Consider the following 24,298-nt stretch of genomic DNA (forward strand, 5'->3'; position numbering starts at 1 on the left):
TATGAGCGCTCTTTGAGATAAGTACTGCTCGTATCATCATAGTGCAACAGCTCGAGTTATCTCACCGCAACAGTGTTTTCGGGAAGCCACGCTTGTGGATTTTACAGCGCAGTTCCACTTCGTCAAAACATCAGCTATGCGGATTTCGGGTAAAGTGGATCTGATTAAATGGGGACCAAGTGATTAATACTGTTCTCGCTGTCACCTTGTAGATTATGTCTTATTCGCTTGATGGTTGACACACGAAGACATGAGTCAGACTATTGTGAATGAGATTAACAAAAAAAAATGTATTTTTTTTATGACGCAATTAGTTGATGTTTTTCAGCACTATAAATAATTTCCTAATAACACCTTGACCAGTATTGTTGGTTTGGGTACTAGCCCCACCTGGCCTCATAGATGAGTCGTTACCCACCTTTAAACAAGGTAAAAAAAACAGCAAGTATATTGGAATGAGATTGAGGCTACTGGACTCACTGGCCGTTGGATTGGAGGAAAATTGGTGGCTGATGCCACCTGTTGGAATAGAAGCGATTTACGGCAATGACGTAAACATATGAGAGACAACTTGCTAAAATGGTCTTCAAAAAGATAAATGATGTGTTTCCATATTATCATCCACTCTGTTATTTGCAGTCATTTTCATCTGTATATTTTTATTCAGCAATACATTAAATGGGCCAAAATGAAATGGGACAAATAGTTCAGGTTGTATGTCTTGTGTCACATATGGGTGAAGCCAGGAAATATAGTGGGTCAAGTAATACAATGTCCATATGTTTCACACAAAATGTCTTTATGGAAGTTTAAAGAAAACACAGGGCAAGTGGAGTTTGGATCTGATGTTGTTGTTGTTGTTTTTACATCAAAAAAAGCTAAATGAATCTACACATCTATCTCCGTACAAGCTCTGGTAATACTGTAGGTCTCGTCAAACATTGAGTAATAGACATTGAAAACATGTTTATAACAATCAGAGGTCAAAAGCAAGAGCTGCAAGAGACCTTCAGTCTCTCTCTTCAGTCCCACCCTGAGTTTCATAAGGCACGGATCAGACATACCGAGAGCTTGGGACTTTAAGGTTATATCTGCAAAAAATATGATTCTGAGATAATTGTCTTCTGAGCCGTTTGAGCCGTTTGAATGGTGTCAGTAATTTTGATTGTGTACTGTTTTTGTTAACTTACCAACATTAATTGGGGTATTTAGAGTACTATGCTTCTACACCTGCATTGCTTGCTGTTTGGGGTTTTAGGCTGGGTTTCTGTACAGCACTTTGAGATATCAGCTGATGTACGAAGGGCTATATAAATACATTTGATTTGATTTGATATAGAACACTGAGTAAAACAAGAATGTCAATAACTCAATTTTGACAAAAATGCAGATAGAACCTTATAATCCTTATTACACAACATTCCTATCACCCACTGTGCAGATAATCAAAATGAATATGTTGTGTATTCAATTTCGTATTCTGTGGACATCTAGTGGACACTGTGTGAAATCCTGAATGAGAACCTACGTGCCCAAATACGCCCTAATGCGTAATGATCGATAATCACAAGTGGATGGTCCTACATTAAGATGTTGGTGACTTCAAATTGTCATTAAATGCTTAATTACTCTAAATTACTCTGTTCTACTCTTGTAATTACATACAGTATGTCCGATGTCGTTTTCTTTAAATATACGTTTTCTAATGGCTTTTCTTATATGCAAAATGGGTTTTAATTGTGCGATGTCATGTGACGTGAAAGGTGGTGCCGTTCCCGGAAGAACTCGTGGCAGATAGGGCAGGTAAGTTTCTCCTCTCGCCTCCTCCTCACCTGGGACTCCGCCGCGAACTCCTTCTTGTGGTGCGAGCGCATGTGTAACACTAGGTCAGACGTCATGCGGAAGGAGAGGTTACACTTGGCGCACCAGTTTTGCACTGACACCCCAATGGAGGTAAACGTTGGTGGAAGAATTGTTAAAGACGACGTGGTTTGTAGTTGGTCTCCAATGCTCCTGGACCAGTGCTCTGGCGCGTACGGGAAAGCGTTTCCATTAACCTGTGTAGGTAGTGTCTGTGCGCGAGGTAAATCACCATTCAACATATTAGTAGCCAATAGATTGTTGTATCCCAGAACCGTCTTTGAAGTAAAAACGTCTCTCACATCCTCTAGGCGGTTCAATTGAGCAGGTAATGTGTTGGATGGGTGCGCTGTAGAGCCGTTAGAAGTCCTTTTATAGGGTTTACAGAAAGCGCTTTTCTGCTCCTCCGCTCCACTGCGCAGAACGAATGAAAAGGCACTGCTGTTGCTGTTTGAGTTTAAATCAGCGCTCATCTCCCGCACTGTCTCAGAATCAGCCTCCGTTGGCTTTTCTTTCTCATGCGTAAAACTAATTTTCGCTGCTCCAACCTCTGTAAACGCACTATTTTTACATTCCACGTGGTCCTTTTTGAGCTGGTACTTCTCCGCCTTCAGTTTCAATGCAGAGCCAGTTGACTCTGGCGCAGTGGGGTGGTAGTCTCTGGTTATCTGTGTGATGTTGTTGTTGTTGTTCGATATGTTGGTTTTCTCAAGTAGCACAGGTTTCCTCCATCGGGGATAACCCGTCTCCTCGTGTTTCCATTTCCGCGGGGAAATCTCTGCGTCTTCACTAGCGCCGTATCTTTTATGTTCCAGATCCCTAGCGATGTTGTGGAAGTCTGTGACGCGTCGTTGCCGCTTGATCTCCATGTGTTTGTGTTCGTAGGCCTCTCTGCTCAGCGCGTCATACTTCACCTGCGCGCACAGGAAGCGGCAGTGGGCCAAATAGGGATGCTCATTCTTGAAGACCTGGTTACATGTTGCGCATTTAAGCTCTGTGAAGAGATATACAATTTGTTCGTTAATATGTACATTAAAAAACACATTAGGGGAAAATTAACTCAGATATAAACTAATCAAATAACAATAGTCCATATATATTATCTGAAAAATTTCTCTCGTTTCCTCTTCCTTCTGTATTTTCCAATATGCATTACGCATTTACGCAGGCTACAACAAAACTCCTGGCAAAATGCTAAAACAAGCAAACAACATCGGTAACATTAGTAAGCCTATATGTTGAAATGAGGAGGATGATGATTAGGATGGTGACGAAGAGTTGTATTTCTATAGCGCTTTCCCAAGTGTCTTTCTCTCTCACCTTCATGTTGTCCTCTGGCTGAGATGTCAGTGAAGCCCAGTAGATGTGACAATTCCTGGTCATACCACACCAACAGTTCCTCTTCCTGACGTATGTCCCTGGTGGTCCGGAAATACAGCTGGCCTCCCTTCAGGAACGCTTCGGTGTTCTGTTCCTCCCTGCCACACGCCGCCTGCACCAGTCGCAGCCAGGACAGCACTAGAGCAGAGCTCCGCATAGCCTCGGGGTCCACCTGTTGAGAGAAATCATTGTTAATATTCATTCATAGAGACAACATTGTCAAAGTTTCAATGAGGTTCACCTCTCCTCAGTTATAGTGAAAACACTGAATTGATTCGAATTTGTAAAGGTGCAAATGTGACCGAATGGCATGGTCAATCATTTTCCACGGGTAGCCTATATGGATGGCAATGAAATTGTATTAGGCTACACCAACACACATATCTCATTGTAGAACATGTCATTTTGTTGTTGATGGTTCTTTTTTATAAGATTTAGATTTAGCCTATGTTTTTATGAAGGTTTTTAGAACGACGTCTAATGTGTTCATTGTCTCGGTGGTATCCTAGCTTGCAAGTTAAATTGTGTTATTAATAAATATTTCAAAAAAAACGAACTTACTCTGAACACGTATGATTTGCTTCTCTTGTCGCGGGATTTGAGCGCTATGAAGGCGACCGTGTCATAGAAAGTATTCTGAAGGATGCACGGGCCGAACTGTGCCCCAGCTGGGATGTTGCGAGTGACGTGCACGCTGGTATAGAGGTCTGTCGCGTGGTGCTGGAGGAATTTACCCTCACTGGTCCAGAGGGAACGAGATAAAAAACTCTGGTCCATGGTTAGCCTGTAGGAAAAACAAAATGCGTTAATAACAATCCATTGTTTAAAGAATGAATGTTATTTTATCGCCGTCTGATCCAAAGTGTAGGACATTTTAAAGGTGAGGAATGGAGCGTTTGAATGTGATGCTTTTGTCAAATAATTGTGAAAATGTATTGCATTCTTATATTAAAACGTGGGCCTGATCAATTTGGCTTAAACATGCTAAATCCCAAATAAGTAGCCCTTATATAACTATCATTTATTCGTTTCGAAAATAGTAGACTAGATCTATGACTAGAGGTTTTGATTAGTTTTCTATTTCTGAATAAATAGGCCTATTCATTTAATCGACATATTCGTTGTTTTCCACCAGAAATCCATTTTTTAATAGCAAATAGTTCAGACTCCAGATACAATTAGACCTATAGGAAAATATGTTTTTTTAGTTAATCATACTGTATCTTTATTATGCCACAATATGAATCACGTTCAATGTTATTACATATACATACTTTTAAATGTTTAAAACCACAGATTTGAGAGTTCATATCCCCGTGACACCGTTGTCATTTATAAGTTGTTGTTTTTTAAACATGATTTGACTTTTTGTAGTTTTTATTTTTCAACCATATTTTTTAGTGGCAAATTCTGATTTATGATATCATTCAGCTAAATTTCCTCCGACAATGTGTAGCAGGCATGTAATGGGTTTGACTTCTAGCGTCCTTTGTCTCAGTTTTTCAGCCGGTTTGTCCAATTGTCTTCCCATCTGCGCTGCAACTGCCTCGTTGGTCTACATGCGTCTCTGCTTCGAGTCAGTTTGGTAATATTAATATATTCATTATAGCCACACTGAGATTTGTTGTAAACAATGTCCATTCACAGGTTTTGGTATATTTACTTCAGCTGGACGTTGTGTCTATTTTAGTGTAGGCTATGGGCTTTTGATTAATAAGGAATATTTATTCTGGATATATCAAATACAATGCATATTAAATAAAACATTTATTTAAAGATGTAGGTAATTTTTCCAATAAATGTAATAGCCTAACAATGTCTGATGAGAAGGTTTTCATTCACAACCAAACACCAGTTGTAGCGTAAAGCTTTGCTAGAGATAACAATTTCCCTTTTCCAAAAAAAACAACTAATCCAAGAGAACCCAAAAGTGTCTGTTGCATGCCCACAGCCCACTCACCGTCTGGTCGTGGAGGTAGCGTGTGGTTCGGTATGTCCGCGAGGAGGCTGGTTATCAGCAGGTACACTGGCCGCTAGAACGATTCTCCTTCCTTCGGTTGCTGTTACGGTCTGAGAACGAGAGTGATCACGACAGTGTCTGCCTCGTTACTGCCTCTCTGCTCCGCTCACACACTCTTAATGGCCGTGTTCGAGAGGATCAAAACCGTATTGTATCATGGGTAAATTGTGACTGACTGACTGATCTACAAATATTAATGAGTGGTTATTTATGATGCAAGGTCTTTGTTGATCGGCATTCGCCTGCACTCTCGGCTGCAATGTCGGAACAAGCCCATTATCTCCATCAGTGACAGGAGTAGTGAGGCGTGCTTGCGCGCGCGCGCGCACACACACACATACACACGCTCTACCTTACATCAGTCCCTCCAGGGAAACTCTGATTGGTTCTTTTCTGGTTTACAGTCAGGATAATTAGCATAAGAGGAACTCTGAACTGGTAAAGAGAGAGAGAGATGCCCATTTTTGCTCAAGGTTGCACAATTCATCGTCAGTATTGTTTAGTAGAGTCGAATTGTTAGTTGCAAAGAGATAACGTTATGCTTCATTTTTACCCAAACGAATTGTTATTAAGTTTTGTTATCCATCTTCTCTGGGAAAACCATACAAGTCATGCCTGTGTTGACAAATCGAACATGGAACTATCTAATGTTCTTGGTTAGGAGCATGGAAATAAGAAGGCTGTGTAGCTATGTTAACTCAGCATAAATGTAGCCTCCATCGAAATGTATGTTCAATTGCATAAGAATGCTATTCAAATCCACAGAACAATGACACAATATTTCGAAGTGGTCCTATTCAAAATGAATTTACACCCAGCTGTATGCAGAAGTATTTCCTATGTGTCAGTGATATTTAGTGACAAAGTATAATCATTTCATTTTCAATCTTCAAATACCAAATACATATGTTGACATTATCCCTAAATAGTAGGCCACCAACCGAAGCTGAAACATTTCCAATTGTCCCATGGTAGTTCTACTGTATTTTACACATTTCTCAGCCTGGAAGAGATTATATTTACCCCAACTAAACCCGTGATGCAGAATAATCTACTAAATTCTCATTAGATAAAAAAATAAATAATAAAAAAATCGTTTCCAGTTTAATTTGATGAATAATGCATTTGCCCAGTGGCTAGGCCGGACCCCCTGGATCAGATGGCATTTAGTAAGCTAATGCTCAATTTTACATTCAGCCCCTGAAAATTAACCAGTATCCTATCGTTACTATCACCTCAGCGAGAGGCCAATTTGTCATTCTCTCTTATGCACTGTAACTTCAACAGAGCTAATGCATTTCCTGAAACTCAAATACATTTACTACCAATCACTTTTTAGTTGATGTCATACATTCGTTGAAATATGATGCGTAGGGACATTTATACATTGTATGAAATATTGTATGAAATATGTGTTTCTGTACTTTTTGCATCCACAGCTCTACAATCCAGTCAATTCAGCATCCTTGTTTTATAAGACATTTTGGCTGAATCATATTGAGTAGACTTGTGAAGAACAGCGTTTCACCGGAAAGATGTTCTCTCTGACTAAACAATAAGATGTCAGGACACCTCTCCTCCGATACTCGATTCACCCTTACACTAATTGGTAGTTGGCATAAATTAAATCTGTGCCGGGGGGTGTGTGCGCCTCGCCACCGCCGCTAACTGGTATGCCCTCATCTGATGCGCTCGAAATCCAGACGTGGGGTGGAGAAAGAATTACAAAACATATATATTTTTTTTTTTACATGTAATTGCATTTTTAAATAACTTTATGTAAATGCAACTTTTAACAAGCATAACAATACATATTTTGCTGTTTCAATCTTAAACAGAATGTTTTGCCATCCATTTCTAATGCGCCATAATCTCAAAGCACAGCCTATACAGCAACTAAAACGTCTGGATCTCAAATTGAACTTTTTATGCACGGCAATGTATTTTTAAAGTCCACATCTCTCATCATCCGTCATGTTTTCGTAGGGTGGGGAGAAAGAGGCACTTTCTTGTGCATAGTGAAATGTGAGTCGTTTCCTATATCTTTGTTGCCTATTTAACTTCCCAACCTATTATAGGGCTATCGGGATATTCATTATGATGATTTTTTATCCCGGAAATGGGAAGTATTCTGGCTGATCGGTGCCTGTCTAAGACATTTTGAGCTGAGTCCTGTCCTCCACAACACCACCAGGAGCTGCTTGAGGCGAGAAATCCGGAGTGAAGAGGGACTTGGGACTGACGGCTGTTTATCGCATCGCCGTGGACAACCGATCTAATGACCACCATATCGAAACTTGCGCACCATTACATTGTCCTGGAGTGAATCATTATCATCAAGACTATAATGTGAGAGACATTTCGGACTCGGTGATGTTCTGAGGTGTTAGTCTACACAACTGTCCGGGAAAGATGGCGAGAGCTGCCATTAGCGTGTCTATAGCCGTGGTGTTTTTGGGATTAGCGATTTTTACTGTCAAACTTCCCTCCGTAAAAGGAGAGATGAAAGAAGAACAACAGGAGGAGAGGTCCTGTCAAGGTGCCTTCGATTTATACTTTGTCCTCGACAAGTAAGTGTCCGTTTTCATTTATGACTTGTTACTTTCTCCTCACTGCACATCTACTTGCAACCCGCCCAGTTATTTGTCAAACTGACTGCTGCGAGATGCACCGCGCCGGTCTCCCAATTCTTTCTCCCATATCTTCAAAACCGCCCTGACAAGCAAGCTATGCCACCAGTAACTTTTTCTGCTATTATATTTTTACTCAAATTATTTTGATTATTTTGATATTTCCTCCCTCAACAATAAACAAAAAACAGTAGTGTATGCTACATTTTTAGATCTTTACTTGTGTGTTGTCTCAGATTCATTTGATTGAATAGGAGTGTCTGTCATTAACTCGTTCATTGTGATAAAGGCATAGTCCTCCCCTCCAGCCCACTGAAAGCTTCTGGGGCAAACAGTTGTTCTCCCCCAGGGGATAGGCAGGGCAGGCAGGATGCAGGGATTGAGTTACAGACTGATGACGCCAGTAGACACTGCTGCAGCTGCCAGGCAGACCATAGGAAGCTATCCCTCTAGACACTGATCTGAGGTCAGCGTGGTGCTTTCCCCCAATGGTTAAGGATAGGATATGGGGAGGGCAGAACCTTCTCATAGGCACAGAACAGCAGAGTGAATGGTTCACTGGCAGACAGACAGTGAAAACCTTGAAGAGTAATGGTATTTTTAAAGAATATATCACCCCCGAGGTGTACAGCAGCTGTATTCCCGACTGCACAAAGACCTACTGTTAGAGGCTGTGTTAAAGTCTTCGGTACGGTATCCTCTCTCTCATCCTGCTATTGTTTCTTGGCTGCGGTTGGGTTTTTGGATGCGAGCACTGTGCAGTAACAAGGTAGAATTAGGTGGCGTTTAACACAGCTTACTGATGTCTAATAAACTAGCAGTAACGGTTGACAAATTGTGTAACATGTCAATAAAACATGCGTTTATGAATGATCTATTAATGGCTTAAAAATGATTATGACGTGTTACAGACTAGTGTTATGTCCTGTGACTATAGGGCCCAGAGTTTCTCCCGGCCAGGTCATTTTCAGGAAAACCTCCTGGCCCTACCTACAACGGCTGCTACTCGTTCAGAATAGGCCAATCCCCGCTACTGGAATGCCATGAACGATAGTCATCATAACAACAGTAGGCTACTCTGTCTATGTGATCGCTCCAGTCCCAGAGCAGAGGCTCGGGCCGTCTAACCTCGCAATATTTCTGGTACGTCTGATACAGATCAAAGAGGCGAGGAGAGGTTATAGAGGAGGACGCAGAATAGGCCGGCGTGTCTGAACACGCCGAGAACTCTGACTACAGCAGTCATCATAAGGTGTTAGGCTAAACTGGCAATGTGTTGTACATGAGCAATTGTCTCCCACTGAAACAGAGAGAGGTCTTGTATTATAGGTAGTGTATAGACTTCCAGGGAATTTAACAGGTGTACATTTTACATTTACGTCAGACTTACACGATCAACTAAGTTTATGTACCTTGCTCAATGGCACATCGGCAGATTTTTCACCTTTGTCGGCTCGGGGATTCAAACCAGTGACCTTTCGTTTACTGGCCCAACGCTCTCAACTGCTAGGTTACCTACCACCCCACAGGGTGTACAACACTGGTATTCATCACAAAGAATGAATGTGAGAACAGACATTTGTCTGTGTAAAACTTGTGTTAGCTCCCTGACAGTCTTGTGACATACAATTGACCCAAGTTCAAACCCCAGTTAGTCACGTCCTCAGCATCACATCAGGCTAGCTGCAGTTCCTCACACTGCAGCTAGCTTCAGTGTTGATCAACATTTTTAACCTTTTCTATTGTTGTGCCACTCCGAACATCTGTTAGTCAGCCTTCACACGTTACCCTTTAATCCTGAAAGTTTAAAACACGCCTGAGGTGGCTGGGCTGCCACGCATGGCCATGCCTCACTCACACACACACACACACACACACACACACACACACACACACACACACACACACACACACACACACACACACACACACACACACACACACACACATCACCAAGCCTCTGGTACAGTGTCTCCACGTTGTCTGGCTGTCTGGGGTTTTTAAATGCCAAGCAGTGACCTCAGAATAATCCTCAAGTATTAAAGTATTTTAACTGTCTGTGATGTGTAGAAAGGCCTTGATTGGGTCCTGTTTAGGATCCTTTATGTTTCTGGGCCCAGCACCTAAGTATACTGTGATGTGTGTATTACAATGTCACTTTCCAGTTATATACACAGCATAGCAGAGGAACAGACTTAAAAGGAGTCCCAGACAGTCGGCATATTTGAGTTTACACACACACACGCACACACACACGCACGCACGCACTTACGCACACACACACACACGAATCGTTTACATGAAATGACTCCCATCATTGACTGAGATTATATATCTTTATGTAATGTCTGATGTAGACATACTTATGAAAGCGCTTGTACCGCTCTTAGAGGTTATAATTAGTGTGGTTGGTTAAATACATACAGACACACTGAATACAGCTAGAGACATAACGAGATGGACTTTCAACATGAAGTTTATGCCAATATGCCAGGAGGCAGCAATGTGTTAACGCGCACACACGCACGCACACACACACACACACACACACACACACACACACACACACACACACACTCAAAGTCTCTCTATTTATAACTTTCCCACCCATTTATCCCCCCCCCCCCCCCCCCCCCACACACACACTGCAGAGGTGAGCCCTGTGTCCCTCCGTTGTTCATACAGCAGCCTTTTCACTCCCCGGACCCCCAACCTGTTCTTAGGTTTGCCCTGCTCACCAGGACCATCTGTTCCCCCTCACACAGACAGCCATTGTGGGGGAGGAGACGGGGGAGACAGGGGGAGGAGAGAGGGAGGACACCCCACTTTCCCTGCTGGAACATCTAGCCCCCAGCCTCCTGGCATTATTAGCATTTAGCATCAGCATTATTACCAGCAATTAGCCCTCATTAGCATTATTAGCGTTAGCCCCCTGGGAAATGAGCTCATCCAACTGGCTGCTGTTGAATTCTGGTTGTTAGCGCTCTGCAATTCCAAAGTTGTGTAGCTTACGTACGCTACACTTACAAGCGAACTTTCTTTCTTCACTTATACCATAGGCTTTACACCCGTACGTGGTGGTGCAGTGGTTTAAGCGTTGCGCACAGAGAAATGTGGCAAATGGACATTGCTATAGTGTTAGGTTTGTTTTGTTCCTTCAGATCTGGCAGTGTGAAACACCACTGGATAGAGATCTACTCCTTCGTGGAGCAGCTGGCTGAGAAGTTTCTCAGGTAGGATCTTTCATGCTGTAGTACAGCTTGCCTCTTTAGCTGCGTCTCTGTGGTCTCAAATGGCTCCCTTTCCTTGTCCTCTCCTGCACTTGCGTAAAGAAGCCTCTGACAGGACTGTTTAACCCCGTCTGTCTACAGCCCCATGTTACGGATGTCCTTCATCGTCTTCTCCACTCGAGGAACCACCATAATGAAACTGACAGAGAGCAGGTATTGAGTTACACACCGTCGTACAGTCACAATTTCGCCTTGTCAATACTTTACCTGTCAAATCCCTTCAGGGGGGGGGGGGGGATCTCTCTCTCTCTCACTGTATCTTACCGCTGTGTGTCCCTTAGTGTTCTTAGTCTTCCCCCACTGTATTTGATCAGCTGTCATTCCTCTCCTTCCCTTCACAGGGAGTCCATTAACAGAGGTCTAACCACTCTGAGGAGGGAGGCACCAGGAGGAGACACCTTCATGAACCTTGGCCTGGAGAAGGTAGTACTATCGCCCTTCGATATGTCACCTCTCACTAACTAACTCATAGTATCCATACTGTTTTAATGCTTGACATCGATACTCTATCGTTCCATTTTTGTAGGCCAACGAACAGATACACTATGAGAACCATGGTAAGTGTCTGTGTGCTATGCTGAGCAGGTGTGTTTTGTATGGGTATGTGTTATACAGATTTCTGCAGACATGGCTCTGTTAGTATGTATTTGTATGCACAGGCTGGTATTGAGGAAATATGATGTTATCTGCTTTTAAAGGGACAGCCAGTGTGATCATTGCACTGACTGATGGAGAACTGAATGAGTGGCAGTTTGCTACTGCACAACGAGAGGTGAGTACACACACCAGAGACAGCACTTGCAATTCAAGTCAAAATTGTATGTTTTTTTTTTTGCAGGTACCCAGGATGTCGGGAGAGATCTTAAAAATTGTCCACTAGGAGCAACAAACAAAAAAAATCTAAATAAGTACCCAGAACTGGGTTTGAACACACAGTATATGGAGTGGGGGCTTACTGCTTAGACCACTGCACCATCCATCCACAATGAGTTAGCAAGGCGAGTCTTAGTTAATAGCTCAAATTAACCGTATGGTTGTTCTTCTGTTTTAACCTTATCTCAAACCTTAATCCTTATCCAATCTGAATTAATGCCTGAAGTTAATTAACCCGATCCCAAACCTTAATCCTTAACCAATCTGAATTAATGCCTGAAGTTAATTAACCCGATCTCAAACCTTAATCCTTAACCAATCTGAATTAATGCCTGAAGTTAATTAACCCAACCTCAAACCTTAAACCTTAATCCTTAACCAATCTGAATTAATGCCTGAAGTTAATTAACCCGATCCCAAACCTTAATCCTTAACTTAATCAATCAGAATGAATGCCTGAATTGTTAACAAATCGAAATGAATGACTGAGGTTCACCTTGGAGTTGTTTCAGTATCCCAAACCGTAAACCCCTAACTTAACCTAGTCAGAATTAATGTCTTAACTTGTTTCTTTGTGCCTAATATGCCTAAAACGTATGGAGCTCATGCAGGACCTATATCCACTAAATACAAGGGAAACGGTAAGTACAATTACCATCAAATAGGCTTGGGTTTTGCTAAGGCGTTGTGGACGGGGGTGCTGGCTGTGCATTATCCATGAGCTCCAGCTCTGAGGGTTGTGTTTTTTTTTTTTTACTTAAAAATTTGATATTTCATTCCAAACACGTCAAAATATCTTGACGTTTGGAGCAACATGCACACACAGTTTGACACTTCATAACGAGAGGTCAGTAGCGTCCTACTATAAAATCAAAGTTGGCGTTAACAGATTGTCAAAACGGTGTGTGTTTTCTCCATGCAGGCGCAGAGGGCACGGTCGCTTGGAGCCATAGTTTACTGTGTGGGAGTCAAAGAGTTTAATGAGACGCAGGTAACTGACACTCATAAATACACACTCAATAGTCCATTCTGTGATCATCTGCAATGCAACAAGTTTATCTCCTCTGTGTGTGTGTGTGTGTGTGTGTGTGTGTGTGTGTGTGTGTGTGTGTGTGTGTGTGTGTGTGTGTGTGTGTGTGTGTGTGTGTGTGTGTGTGTGTGTGTGTCCTATAGCTGGCTACCATAGCAGACACCCTGGAGCATGTATTCCCTGTCTGGGGGGGTTTCCAAGCCCTCAGGGGCATCATCAACTCGGTACGTATGGTATTTATACCAGAATCAAAGGATAGTTTTTGGTACTTCAAGGAATTCAACACCATATTAATGGTTCAGTGGTCCATAGAAATATGTGTATCTATCAGGTTATAGTTGTCGAATAACTATTTTACCATGTATTTTCTCAGTAGATAGAGTCCCAAGATATACAGTATGTCTTGCCCACAACGACAACATGTCTTCTGTGTTTTCATCTCTCAGATCATTAAGAAGTCCTGCATTGAGATTCTAGCTGCTGAACCGTCCAGTGTGTGTGCAGGAGGTAAGAGCTGGTCGTACCAAAGTTGGGTTACACTTCTTATGAATACCCTCTTCATAATGCATTATAGATGCGTTTGAAATGCGCCATGAGCTATGCACAATGGATCTTTTGCTGTCAAACTGGGCTGAAAATATTAGTTCTGCTACCGAGTCTCTTAGGAAAAACTTTAAAGAACCAGATTAAGCCAACTCGTGGATTCAAATAAATACAGTGACTTCAGAAAGTATTCATACCCCTTGACTTATTCCACATTTTGTCGTGTTGCAGCCTTAATTCAGAATTGATTCAATTTATCATTAAAAACAATTATTCAGAAATATCTCATTTAGATTTCACACCTGTGAGTCAATAGATGTAATAATCATCTTTGGCAGCGATTACAGCTGTGAGTCTTCGTGGGTACATTTCTAAGAGCTTTTCATAACCACATTGTACAATATTTGCACATTATTCTTTTTAAAATTCTTCAAGCTCTGTCAGGTTGGTTGTTGATCATCGCTAGACAGCCATTTTCAAGTCTTGCCATTGATTTGCAAGCCAATTTAATTAAAAACTAGGCCACTAAGGAACATTCACTGTCAGCTTGGTAAGGAACTCCAGGATATATTTGGCCTTGTGTTTTAAGTTATTGTCCTGCTGAAAGGTGAATTTGTCTCCCAGTGTCTGTTGTAAAGCAGACTGAACCAGGTTTTCCTATAGGATTTTGCCTGTGCTGAGCTCTATTATGTTTCTTTTTATCCTAAAAAAACCTCCCAGTTCTTGCCGATGACAAGCAGACCCATAACATGATGCAGCCACCACCATGCTTGAAAATATGAAGAGTGGTACTCAGTGATGTGTTGTGTTGGATTTGCCCCAAACATAACGCTTTGTATTCAGGACATAAAGTTCATGTCTTTGGCACATTTTTTGCAGTTTTAATTGAGTGCCTTATTGCAAACAAGATTCTGTACAGGCTACCTTCATTTCACTCTGTCATTTAGGTTAGTATGGTGGAGTAACTACAATGTTGTTTACTCCTATAACAGCCATTAAACTCTGTAACTGTTTTAAAGTCACCATTGGCCTCGTGGTGAGATCCCTGAGCGGTTAACTTCCTCTCCGGGAACTGAGTTAGGAAGGACGCCTGTATTTTTGTCGTGACCCGGGTGACACACCACCCAAAGTGTAATGAATAACTTCACCATGCTCAAAGAGATATTCATTGTCTTCTTTTTTGAAACCCATCTACCAATAGGTGGCCTTCTTTGCGAAGCTTTGGAAAACCTACCTTTTGTGGTTGAATCTGTGTTTTTAAATTCACTGCTCAACTGAGGGACCTTGCAGATAATTGTATGTGTCAGGGTACAGAGATGTGGTAGTCATTCAAAAATCAGGTTAAACACTATTATTGCACACAGAGTGAGTCCATGCAACTTATTATGTGGCTTGATAAGCACATTTTTAGTCGCACCATAAAAAAGGGGTTGAATACTTTTTGACACAAGACATTTCAGCTTTTAATTTCCTATTCATTTGTACAAAGTTCTAAAAATCATGATTCCACCCTGACTGCATGGGGTATTGTGACACAAAATCTCAATTGAATCCATTTGAAATTCAAGCTGTAACACAACAACATGTGGAAAAAGTCAAGAGGTGGGAATACTCTCTGATGGAGCTGTAGTTATTTGGATCAAACATATGGAATTTCGCCATTTACGATTATGGTATTTGTCAAAGACAGACACCTGACAGTGAATGTGTTCTGGCCCACTGGTCCAGCTGAGTGGTGGTCATCAGAATACATTATCATAATGCGGTGTGTGAGGTGAGCGCATGGCCGACCAACCATGATGACCAAGGAAGTGACAGAGAGCGTATTGTCCTGAGAAATTAGCGTGTGTGTGTGTGTGCGTTGGAAATTAGCTGTGCTTCTTTAAGCCTGGCTGCCTCTTTGGCCTAGTTTTCCACGTCTGATACCTTAAGTAGCCACTCTGAAAGAAAATGTGCGGGTGCGTGTGCGTGTGTGTGTGTGTGTGTGTGTGAGTGAGAGAGTGGTCTGGTGTGTGTAGCCAGCAGGATGGATGAGGGCTGACATGACCTTATTAGGACTCACTTACCAGAGTGCTCCTACTGTTCTGTCTCTACAGCAACCAGCGGAAGGGATTAGTGTTCACCAGACAGGATCAATGTTCATTATGGAATATGAGAGAATGGGGGGGGGGGGTAGAGATACAAAAAGAGAAGACAGAGACGGCCAAGTGCAAGAGCAAAAGAGGAAAAGAGGGAAGAGCGAGGCAGGGAGGGAGAGAGGGGGAGAGAGAGAGTGAGAGGAAGATAGAGATGGGAGTGGGAGAGAGTGAGAGAAAGAGAGACAGACCCTTCATAAAGACTTGTCTGTATAATAATATGCTAATCAGGATCAGGAACAGCACGTCCTTGCCTGGTCAGCCTGTCCCCAAATGTCCCAAACAGACTAATTTACTATTTGAATAATGAGAACAGTAATGGTCAGTGAACTAAGAGACAGAATAAGTAGATGTAGAGGTTAAGTTGTCAATCAAGAGCAGCAAATGTAAATGTGATGTCTTTAATACAAAGATGACGTTAGATGAAACTCTGGACTAAATCTTTTTTAAACTTTGCAATAATCCAGGACTGTTTCAAGCACTGTCCATTAATCTGAGATGACACAGCTGTCTAAGGCACTGCTACACAATGATAGAGGCGTCACTGCAGACCCTGGTTCGATTCCAGGCTGTATCGGCCGTGATTGGGAGTCCCATAGGGCGGCACAAAATTGGCCCAGCGTCGTCCAGGTTAGGGTTTGGCCAGGGTAAGCCGTCATTGTAAATAAGAATTTGTTCTTAACTGACTTGCCTAGTTAAATAAATAAAACATTTATTTTTAAAAATACAATATAAATGTGTAAAAGTTTTAATGCATTTTCAATTCAGATATACTCTGGTATTAATTGAAAATACGTTTTCATATTACGGTGTGACAGAGTCATTCTTAACGAGGGTGGTGATAAACATGGGAACATACTGAGGCAATATGAAAGTATTTTTCCAGGACAGAAAATGCCCTAGTCCGGATGCTGTTATGAATGATAAGATGAGGGTAGAGAAGGACTGGGGCTGTTTTTCACCATGAAGCCTAACCAAAAAAGGTTATGAGATAAGATAACAAAATTGCACAGGAAATGTAAGTTAGTGCTACAGTCGCTTCAGGATTTAGATAAGGTTTAACTGTCTATATGGATCTCTCCTCCTGTCATGAGCCCAGCGCACAATGATGGCAGCAAACACACATACATACTAACACACAAACACACATAGACGTTCTTCCAGTCCACACACAAGCACAACCAGACGCTCTTTTAACCAGCATACACACACACGTCCCTCACACTGATATAAAGTGACCAGACCGCACTGCCTGCAAACAGGCCATCAGATTGGACAGTGAACGCCAGCCACGCTATCTAACCTGACAGCACTGATCAGGCACACACACACACACACACACACACACACACACACACACACACACACACACACACACACACACACACACACACACACAGACACACACACAGGCCAGTGAGAGGTGGTCCTGCTATCTAACCTGACAGCAGAGATTGCTGCTTTCATTAACATCTGACCTCTCACCCCGCCTCCCCCTTCCCTCCCCCTTCTGTCCGCATTTCCCTGTACCCCCAACCCCTCGTCCCCATCACTGTCCCGTCGCACTAACGTGATTGAAGTGGCCACAATCGGACATGCCAAATCCCCCTACAAACACAGACACGCACATGCAAACACACACACAGCCCTGGCCTATCAACACACACAGTTTTTGCCACGCAAGGCGACAAGAGCACTAGTGACAAGTCGCAAGCCCCTGACGCTCTTATAAGATGGCGTCATACTGAATGGCCACCGTTTTGCGAGCTCTGACCCAACTTTGCTATCTTGTGATTCTTTTGGCGTTTATTGTTACATTATTTTCACGAAATGTATCCGCTATCGTTTCTTATAACTGACAAGAACTTTTGAACATCAGATCGGCAGTTATTTACCTAAATTCTGGCTTCGACTCATCTGTACTGGGCTTTTTTTGTAATTCCGACCCAATTTTTGGGTTATCCAAGAGGAAACGCCGGCGTTATAGAGGCAAGAGAGGGGGAGTACTTGCTATAGATGTAGACGAAGGGAAAACTAGCCTCTGCTTCCCTCCATTCTATTGGCCAATGTACAGTCACCTGATAATAACATGGATGACCTCCGATCGCCGATTTGCTACCAACGGGACTTTTGTAAAAGTTAGGATCACCACTTTATTTTAAGAATGTGAAATGTCAGAATAATAGTATTTATTTCAGCTTTTGTTTCTTTCATCACATTCCCAGTGGGTCAGAAGTTTACATACACTCAATTAGTATTTGGTAGCATTGCCTTTAAATTGTTTAACTTGGGTCAAACGTTTCGGGTAGCCTTCCACAAGCTTCCCAGAATAAGTTGGGTGAATTTTGGCCCATTCCTCCTGACAGAGCTGGTGTAACTGAGTCGGGTTTGTAGGCCTCCTTGCTCGCACATACTTTTTCAGTTCTGCCCACACATTTTCTATAGGATTGAGGTCAGGACTTTGTGATGGCCACTCCAATACCTTGATTTTGTTGTCCTTAAGCCATTTTGCCACAACTTTGGAAGTATGCTTGTGGTCATTGTCCATTTGGAAGACCCATTTACGACCAAGCTTTAACTTCCTGACTGATGTCTTGAGATGTTGCTTCAATATATCCATATAATTTTCCTAATTTTCCTATTTCATCATCTATTTTGTGAAGTGCACCAGTCCCTCCTGCAGCAAAGCACCCCCACAACATGATGCTGCCATCCCCGTGCCTCATGGTTGGGATGGTGTTCTTCGGCTTGCAAGCCTCCCCCTTTTTCCGCCAAACATAACGATGGTCATTATGGCCAAACAGTTATATTTTTATTTAATCAGACCAGAGGACATTTCTCCAAAAAGTGTAATATTTGTCCCCATGTGCAGTTGCAAACCGTAGTCTGGCTTTTTTGTTGCGGTTTTTGAGCAGTGGCTTCTTCCTTGCTGAGTGGCCTTTCAGGTTATGTCGATATAGGACTCGTTTTACTGTGGATATAGATACTTTTGTACCTGTTTCCTCCAGCATCTTCACAAGGTCCTTTGCTGTTGTTCTGAGATTGTTTTGCACTTTTCATCCCAAAGTACATTCATCTCGAGGAGACAGAACGCGTCTCCTTCCTGAGCGGTATGATGGCTGTGTGGTCCAATGGTGTTTATACTTGCGTACTATTGTTTGTACAGATGAACGTGGTACCTTCAGGCGTTTGGAAATTGCTCCCAAGGATGAACCAGACTTGTGGAGGTCTACCATTTTTTTATGAGGTCTTGGCTGATTTCTTTCGAATTTCCCATGATGTCAAGCAAAGAGGCACTGAGTTTGAAGGTAGGCCTTGAAATACATGCACAGGTACACCTCCAATTGACTCAAATTATGTCAATTAGCCTATCAGAAGCTTCTAAGGCCATGACATCATTTTCCTGAATTTTCCAAGCTGTTTAAAGGCACAGTAAACTTAGTGTACGTAAACTTCTGACCCACTGAAATTGTGATAAAGTGAATTATAAGTGAAATAATCTGTCTGTAAACTATTGTTGGAAAAATGACTTGTGTCATGCACAAAGTTGATGTCCTAAACGACTTGCCAAAACTATAGTTTGTTAACAAGAAATTTGTGGAGTGGTTGAAAAACAAGTTTTAATGACTCCAACCTAACTGTGTGTAAACTTCTGACTTCAACTGTACATGAGAATGCTGTTCATTGACTACAGCTCAGTGTTCAACACCATTCAGAAAAACAATCCAAGGAATATTCCACAGTGTTGTGTTTCTAGGAAGTTTCATTGGTTCTCGTAGAATACTTTACAATTTCTTCCTTTCTTGTTAATATTCTTAGGTTTATCCTCCAAAAATAGACACAAAAAGATTCTGGGGATGAGCAGGCGAATCTTCAATATTTACCCATTGTTCCTCTTTAAAGCATTTAATATATCGCAAGTAAATAGCCCTGGGAGGCGAAATTGATACAATCCAAGTCTGGATGGTTGAAACCACCATAAGACTTAAGAAGATGTACACCTTCTTCTGTAAATCTAGATTTTAAAGAGTGTCTTCGTTGGGGTAGGTGGTATTACCGAGGATAAGTATAAAACATTTGGGAACTATGTCCTTCTGTAGAAGTGTATTCTATCTGTTAAATTTATGGGACGATTGATCCATTTAATTAGATCTGCTTTCATATGATTGAATAATGGGGATAAAGTTATCTTTACATATATGTTGTCACTCATTAAGCATCCTAAATCTTTGACATTTTTTGTGGTCCATTTAAAGGATTGCTGTAAATCATCTTTTTCCTATTGCCATTATTTTGTTTCTTTTCTGCATACATTTTATATCCTGAAATGTTGAAGTATTCTGAAAATACTTTTTAGCAAGGAGGGCATTGCGTTTTCAATATTGGTCAGGTATATCAGGAGATCATCTGCAAATAAGTTTAGTTTATATTCATGTTTATTAATCCTGATACCTGTTACGTTTGGGTCATGTCTAATTATTTCTGCAAGCAGTTCAATTGCTAGTGTAGGCAGAAGGGGGAGAGAAAACATTCCTCTCTTGTGCCCTATTCTAAGCAATTTTATCCGATAATGTATTATTTACAGTGGATAACGACAAAGCAAAAACAGGTGTTTATTTTTTTTTTGCAAATGTATTAAAATAAAATATAAAATTACTTTATTTGCATAAGTATTCAGACCCTTTGCTATGAGACTCGAAATAGAGCTCAGGTGCATCCTGTTTCCATTGATCATCTTTGAGATGTTTTTACAACTTGATTGGAGTCCACCTGTGGTAAATTCAATTGATTGGACATGATTTGGAAGGGCACACAACTGTCTATGTAAGGTCACACAGTTGACAGTGCATATCTGAGAAAAAACACAGCCATGAGGTCGAAGGAATTGTTCGTAGAGCTCCGAGACAATATTGTGTCGAGGCACAGATCTGGGGAAGGGTACCAGAACATTTCTGCAGCATTGAAGGTCCCCAAAAACACAGTGGCCTCCATTCATAAATGGAATAAGTTTGGAACAACTAAGACTCTTCCTAGAGCTGGCTGCCCGGCCAAATTGAGCAATCGGGGGAGGTGACCAAGAACCCGATGGTCACTCTGACAGAGCTCCAGAGTTCCTCTGTGGAGATGGGAGAACCTTACAGAAGGAGCACTCCACTAATCCACATCTCTGGAGCACTCCACCAATCATGCCTTTATGGTAGAGTGACCAGACTCTCTTCAGTAAAAGTCACATGACAACCCGCTTGAAGTTTGCCAAAAGGCACCTAAAGACTCTCAGACCATGAGAAACAAGATTCTCTGATCTGATGAAACCAATATTGAATTCTTTGGCCTGAATGCCAAGCGTCACGTCTGGAGGAAACCTGGCACCATCCCAACGGTGAAGCATGGTGGTGGCAGCATCATACTGTGAAAATGTTTTTCAGCGGCAGGGACTGGGAAACTAGTCAGGATTGAGGGAAAGGTGAACAGAGAAAAGCATAGAGAGATCCTTGATGAAAACCTGCTCCATAGCACTCAGGACCTCAGACTGGGGCGAAGGCAGCGATGCTCCCCATCCAACCTTCCAGAGCTTGAGAGGATCTGCTGAGAAGAATGGGAGAAACTTCATTTTACAGCGGGTTTGCAAGTCACACATTTTAAAAATAAAATGACATTGTAATATAATGAAGTCCTTCCTTTTCTCTCTCCCAAACCAAATCCATCCCTCTCCACCACCCCTCCCAGTTCCCCCCCATCTACACCACCCACGCCCATCTTATCCCAACCTCCAATCTTTACTCACCCTTGCCCACCCAAGCCAACCTTGTCCCACCATCCCATTCTTTACCACCCTTACCCATCCAGGCCAAGTTTATCCCAACCTCCCATCTTTTCCCCCTCCCGTCTTCTCAGACCCATTTATACCCCTCCATACAACTACTTATTTATCCATTCTCCTTCATTCACATACAACATTTATCCTGTTCATATTCCCCCTCCTTCACTCTACAATTCAAAAGCACAGCTACATACACACATCTACTCACACCCTCTCGCCCACACATTACACACACATTCATTGAACAGTTATTGACAATTATTGACATACATGCTATATTTCCTATTTTCTATTGTCTTTTCTGTGTCTATGTATCTCATTGCCAATGGCTAATTCTATTGTTACTTCCTAGAGAAGAACAGGTACTCGGGGACAATAGATTCAAGGTTGTGTTGGGGGGAGAGGGAAATAATATAGTCTCAACATAAGATAAGCTGGTCTTCTGCATCACTGTATGTAGCGTAGTGTGCTTATCACCTTTCTCCACTTCTTTTTAGGGCATTGGACTCTCTTTCACCTGGAAAGGTTTCCTGTAGCCTGTTCAGGGCTTCATTGGCACTTGTGCCCTCCATCCTCTGTGTTCCCTTCCATACCCACTGCACTGCCAGGAATCAGAGTTGAGACTTTTTCCTCCAATGACTGCCTGATCGGAATAAATTGCGTGCGTTTTTTCCTCAGTTTAGCAGACAGGTCCCCTTTTCCCTTGTGCCTTCAGAATGTTGAGTTTGGTTTAATAGTTCCACAGCTTAAAGATTGACATGCAAGGGTATTTACCGCTGCAGATCCTCTGGTGATACATCTACGCCAAGCTCCTCTGGTGATACATCTACGCCAAGCTCCTCTGAAATCGGCTTGATCACGTAGCTGGAAAGGTCTCCTTTTTCCTCGTCTTCCGGTAGAGACAATATTCTCATGTTGTTTGGTCACATTCTGTTTACTTGCTGGTGCAGTTCATCTTCTAAAGTTTGCACATTTGCTTCCAGAAGGCCAATTTTGTTGTCCTGTTCATCCATGCCCCTTGCTTGTAGTTCTGTACCTTGTCACACCACCCTGGATTACTGACCTCTGCCTGACCTGACCCTGAGCCTGACTGCTGTTCTGTACCTGGTCACACCACCCTGGATTACTGACCTCTGCCTGCCCTGACCCTGAGCCTGACTGCTGTTCTGTACCTGGTCACACCACCCTGGATTACTGACCTCTGCCTGCCCTGACCCTGAGCCTGCTATTCTGTATCTTTCGGACTCTGCTCTGGACTACTGACCTCTGCCTGCCCTTGACCTGTCTTTTGCCTGACCCCCTGTTTTTTTTAAATAAACTTGTTACTTCGAAGCTGTCTGCATCTGGTTCTTCTCCTGAGCCTGGACATTTCCTGGATATACTTTATCTGTTCATTGCTCTAATTTGTATCTCCAAGTTGTTCTTCGTCTTTTCCTCTAAGGGAAGCTATGGCTTGTTGGGTTCAAGTCGCAGCATCGCTTTACCCACAGATTGGTCCGCTGTCGTATATAACTGACCGCTCACGCTCTCACGTTTGCTTGGGGATATATTGGAGTTATCGATTATTTTTAGTACTACATTGATATTTATAACTGCATTGTTGGGTTTTGAGCTTGCAAGAAAGGCATTTCACTTTACTTGTTCATGTGACATTAAAACTTGAAACTGAAACAGCACACACACACACACACACACACACGCACGCGCGCGCGCACACACGCACACACACACACACACACACACACACACACACACACACACACACACACACACACACACACACACACACACACACACACACACACACACACACACACACACACACACACACACACATGCACTAGATACAGCCAATGAATACAGCTCTCAGCGTCACAGGCAAATGCAAATGTGACCAACAGTGAGAGAAAGAGCAGAACATCTTCAAATGTGGCACTAAATATCAGAACATGAAGGACTTTGTTTTTACATTAGTGCTGAACATGACATTCACTTCAATACAGCAACATAACTAATTATGATGTATTGGTGGCATTTCAGCGAGAGTGACAATGTTTTACCTTTAGTTGCCTTGACCTTTTTGAAACACGTTTTTTCCCTTGTGGGGAACACACACACCGTGATGTTTTTATCCAGTGAATTGTACACTTTCTGTAGCTTTAAATGTTAAAGGTGTGGCGAAGGTTCATTTCTATTAAGAAGGGATGAGGCTAGAATATGCCTCAGTGCACAGCAAAGATCACACACAAACGTGCATGGAGGAATACACACACAGACACACCGTTGATGTCACAGGTAAAGTCAGATCTACTCTGTTTCCGCTGGTAACCCTGTAGACCGCTTTCTAAGCGAGCGTTTCCCCCCTCCCCTCTCTACAACAAATGCTGTACACACATACACACACTGACACACACACTCACATTCCAGCATATGCTGGTTAGCTTCCATCAATGCGCTTTAGTGGTGCCTGGGGGGACTGAAAGGTCAGAGTCACACACACACATATTCCTGTCCACACACACATACAGTCACTCAAAACCCTCCCGGCTGTGCAGGCAGAGATTTGTGAACAGCAGCACTTTTAGCATTAGCACCAGTGGAGCATATGCCTGTACACACACGCACCACGCACATCAGCACACACACAACGTTAGCACCAGTGAAGCATATGCTGGTTGTTTTTCTCCAGCTTGAGTTGAGTCTTCCTGAAAGGTTA

The 24,298-nt window shown here is 42.3% G+C and overlaps 2 protein-coding genes across 4 annotated transcripts in view; one reads left to right on the top strand and one right to left on the bottom strand.

Annotated features, from left to right (window-relative positions):
* Positions 1–669: 669 nt before the first annotated feature.
* znf488 (zinc finger protein 488) lies at positions 670–4,017 on the bottom strand. The gene is made up of 3 exons (XM_029671958.2): positions 3,802–4,017; positions 3,181–3,412; positions 670–2,854 (listed from the first exon to the last, which is right to left on the bottom strand). Exons 1-3 carry the CDS (start codon positions 4,015–4,017, stop codon positions 1,734–1,736), a joined length of 1,569 nt encoding a protein of 522 aa, XP_029527818.1. The 3' UTR covers positions 670–1,733.
* Positions 4,018–7,301: 3,284 nt separating this feature from the next.
* Positions 7,302–24,298, top strand: part of LOC115135334 (anthrax toxin receptor 1-like) — a 61,877-nt gene continuing 44,880 nt past the window's right edge. The window contains exons 1-9 of one of the 3 annotated variants that reach the window (XM_029669932.2): positions 7,302–7,830; positions 11,052–11,123; positions 11,262–11,333; positions 11,522–11,603; positions 11,707–11,737; positions 11,879–11,952; positions 12,976–13,044; positions 13,227–13,307; positions 13,530–13,590. In XM_029669932.2, the coding sequence (XP_029525792.1) occupies positions 7,673–7,830; positions 11,052–11,123; positions 11,262–11,333; positions 11,522–11,603; positions 11,707–11,737; positions 11,879–11,952; positions 12,976–13,044; positions 13,227–13,307; positions 13,530–13,590 (700 nt within the window). In that variant the 5' untranslated portion in view covers positions 7,302–7,672. The remainder of the gene's footprint in view (positions 7,831–11,051; positions 11,124–11,261; positions 11,334–11,521; positions 11,604–11,706; positions 11,738–11,878; positions 11,953–12,975; positions 13,045–13,226; positions 13,308–13,529; positions 13,591–24,298) is intronic. The other 2 variants (XM_029669928.2, XM_029669929.2) reach the window with 2 other exon arrangements.

Source organism: Oncorhynchus nerka, linkage group LG10 (genome assembly GCF_034236695.1).
Source record: "Oncorhynchus nerka isolate Pitt River linkage group LG10, Oner_Uvic_2.0, whole genome shotgun sequence".
Classification (NCBI taxonomy): domain Eukaryota; kingdom Metazoa; phylum Chordata; class Actinopteri; order Salmoniformes; family Salmonidae; genus Oncorhynchus; species Oncorhynchus nerka.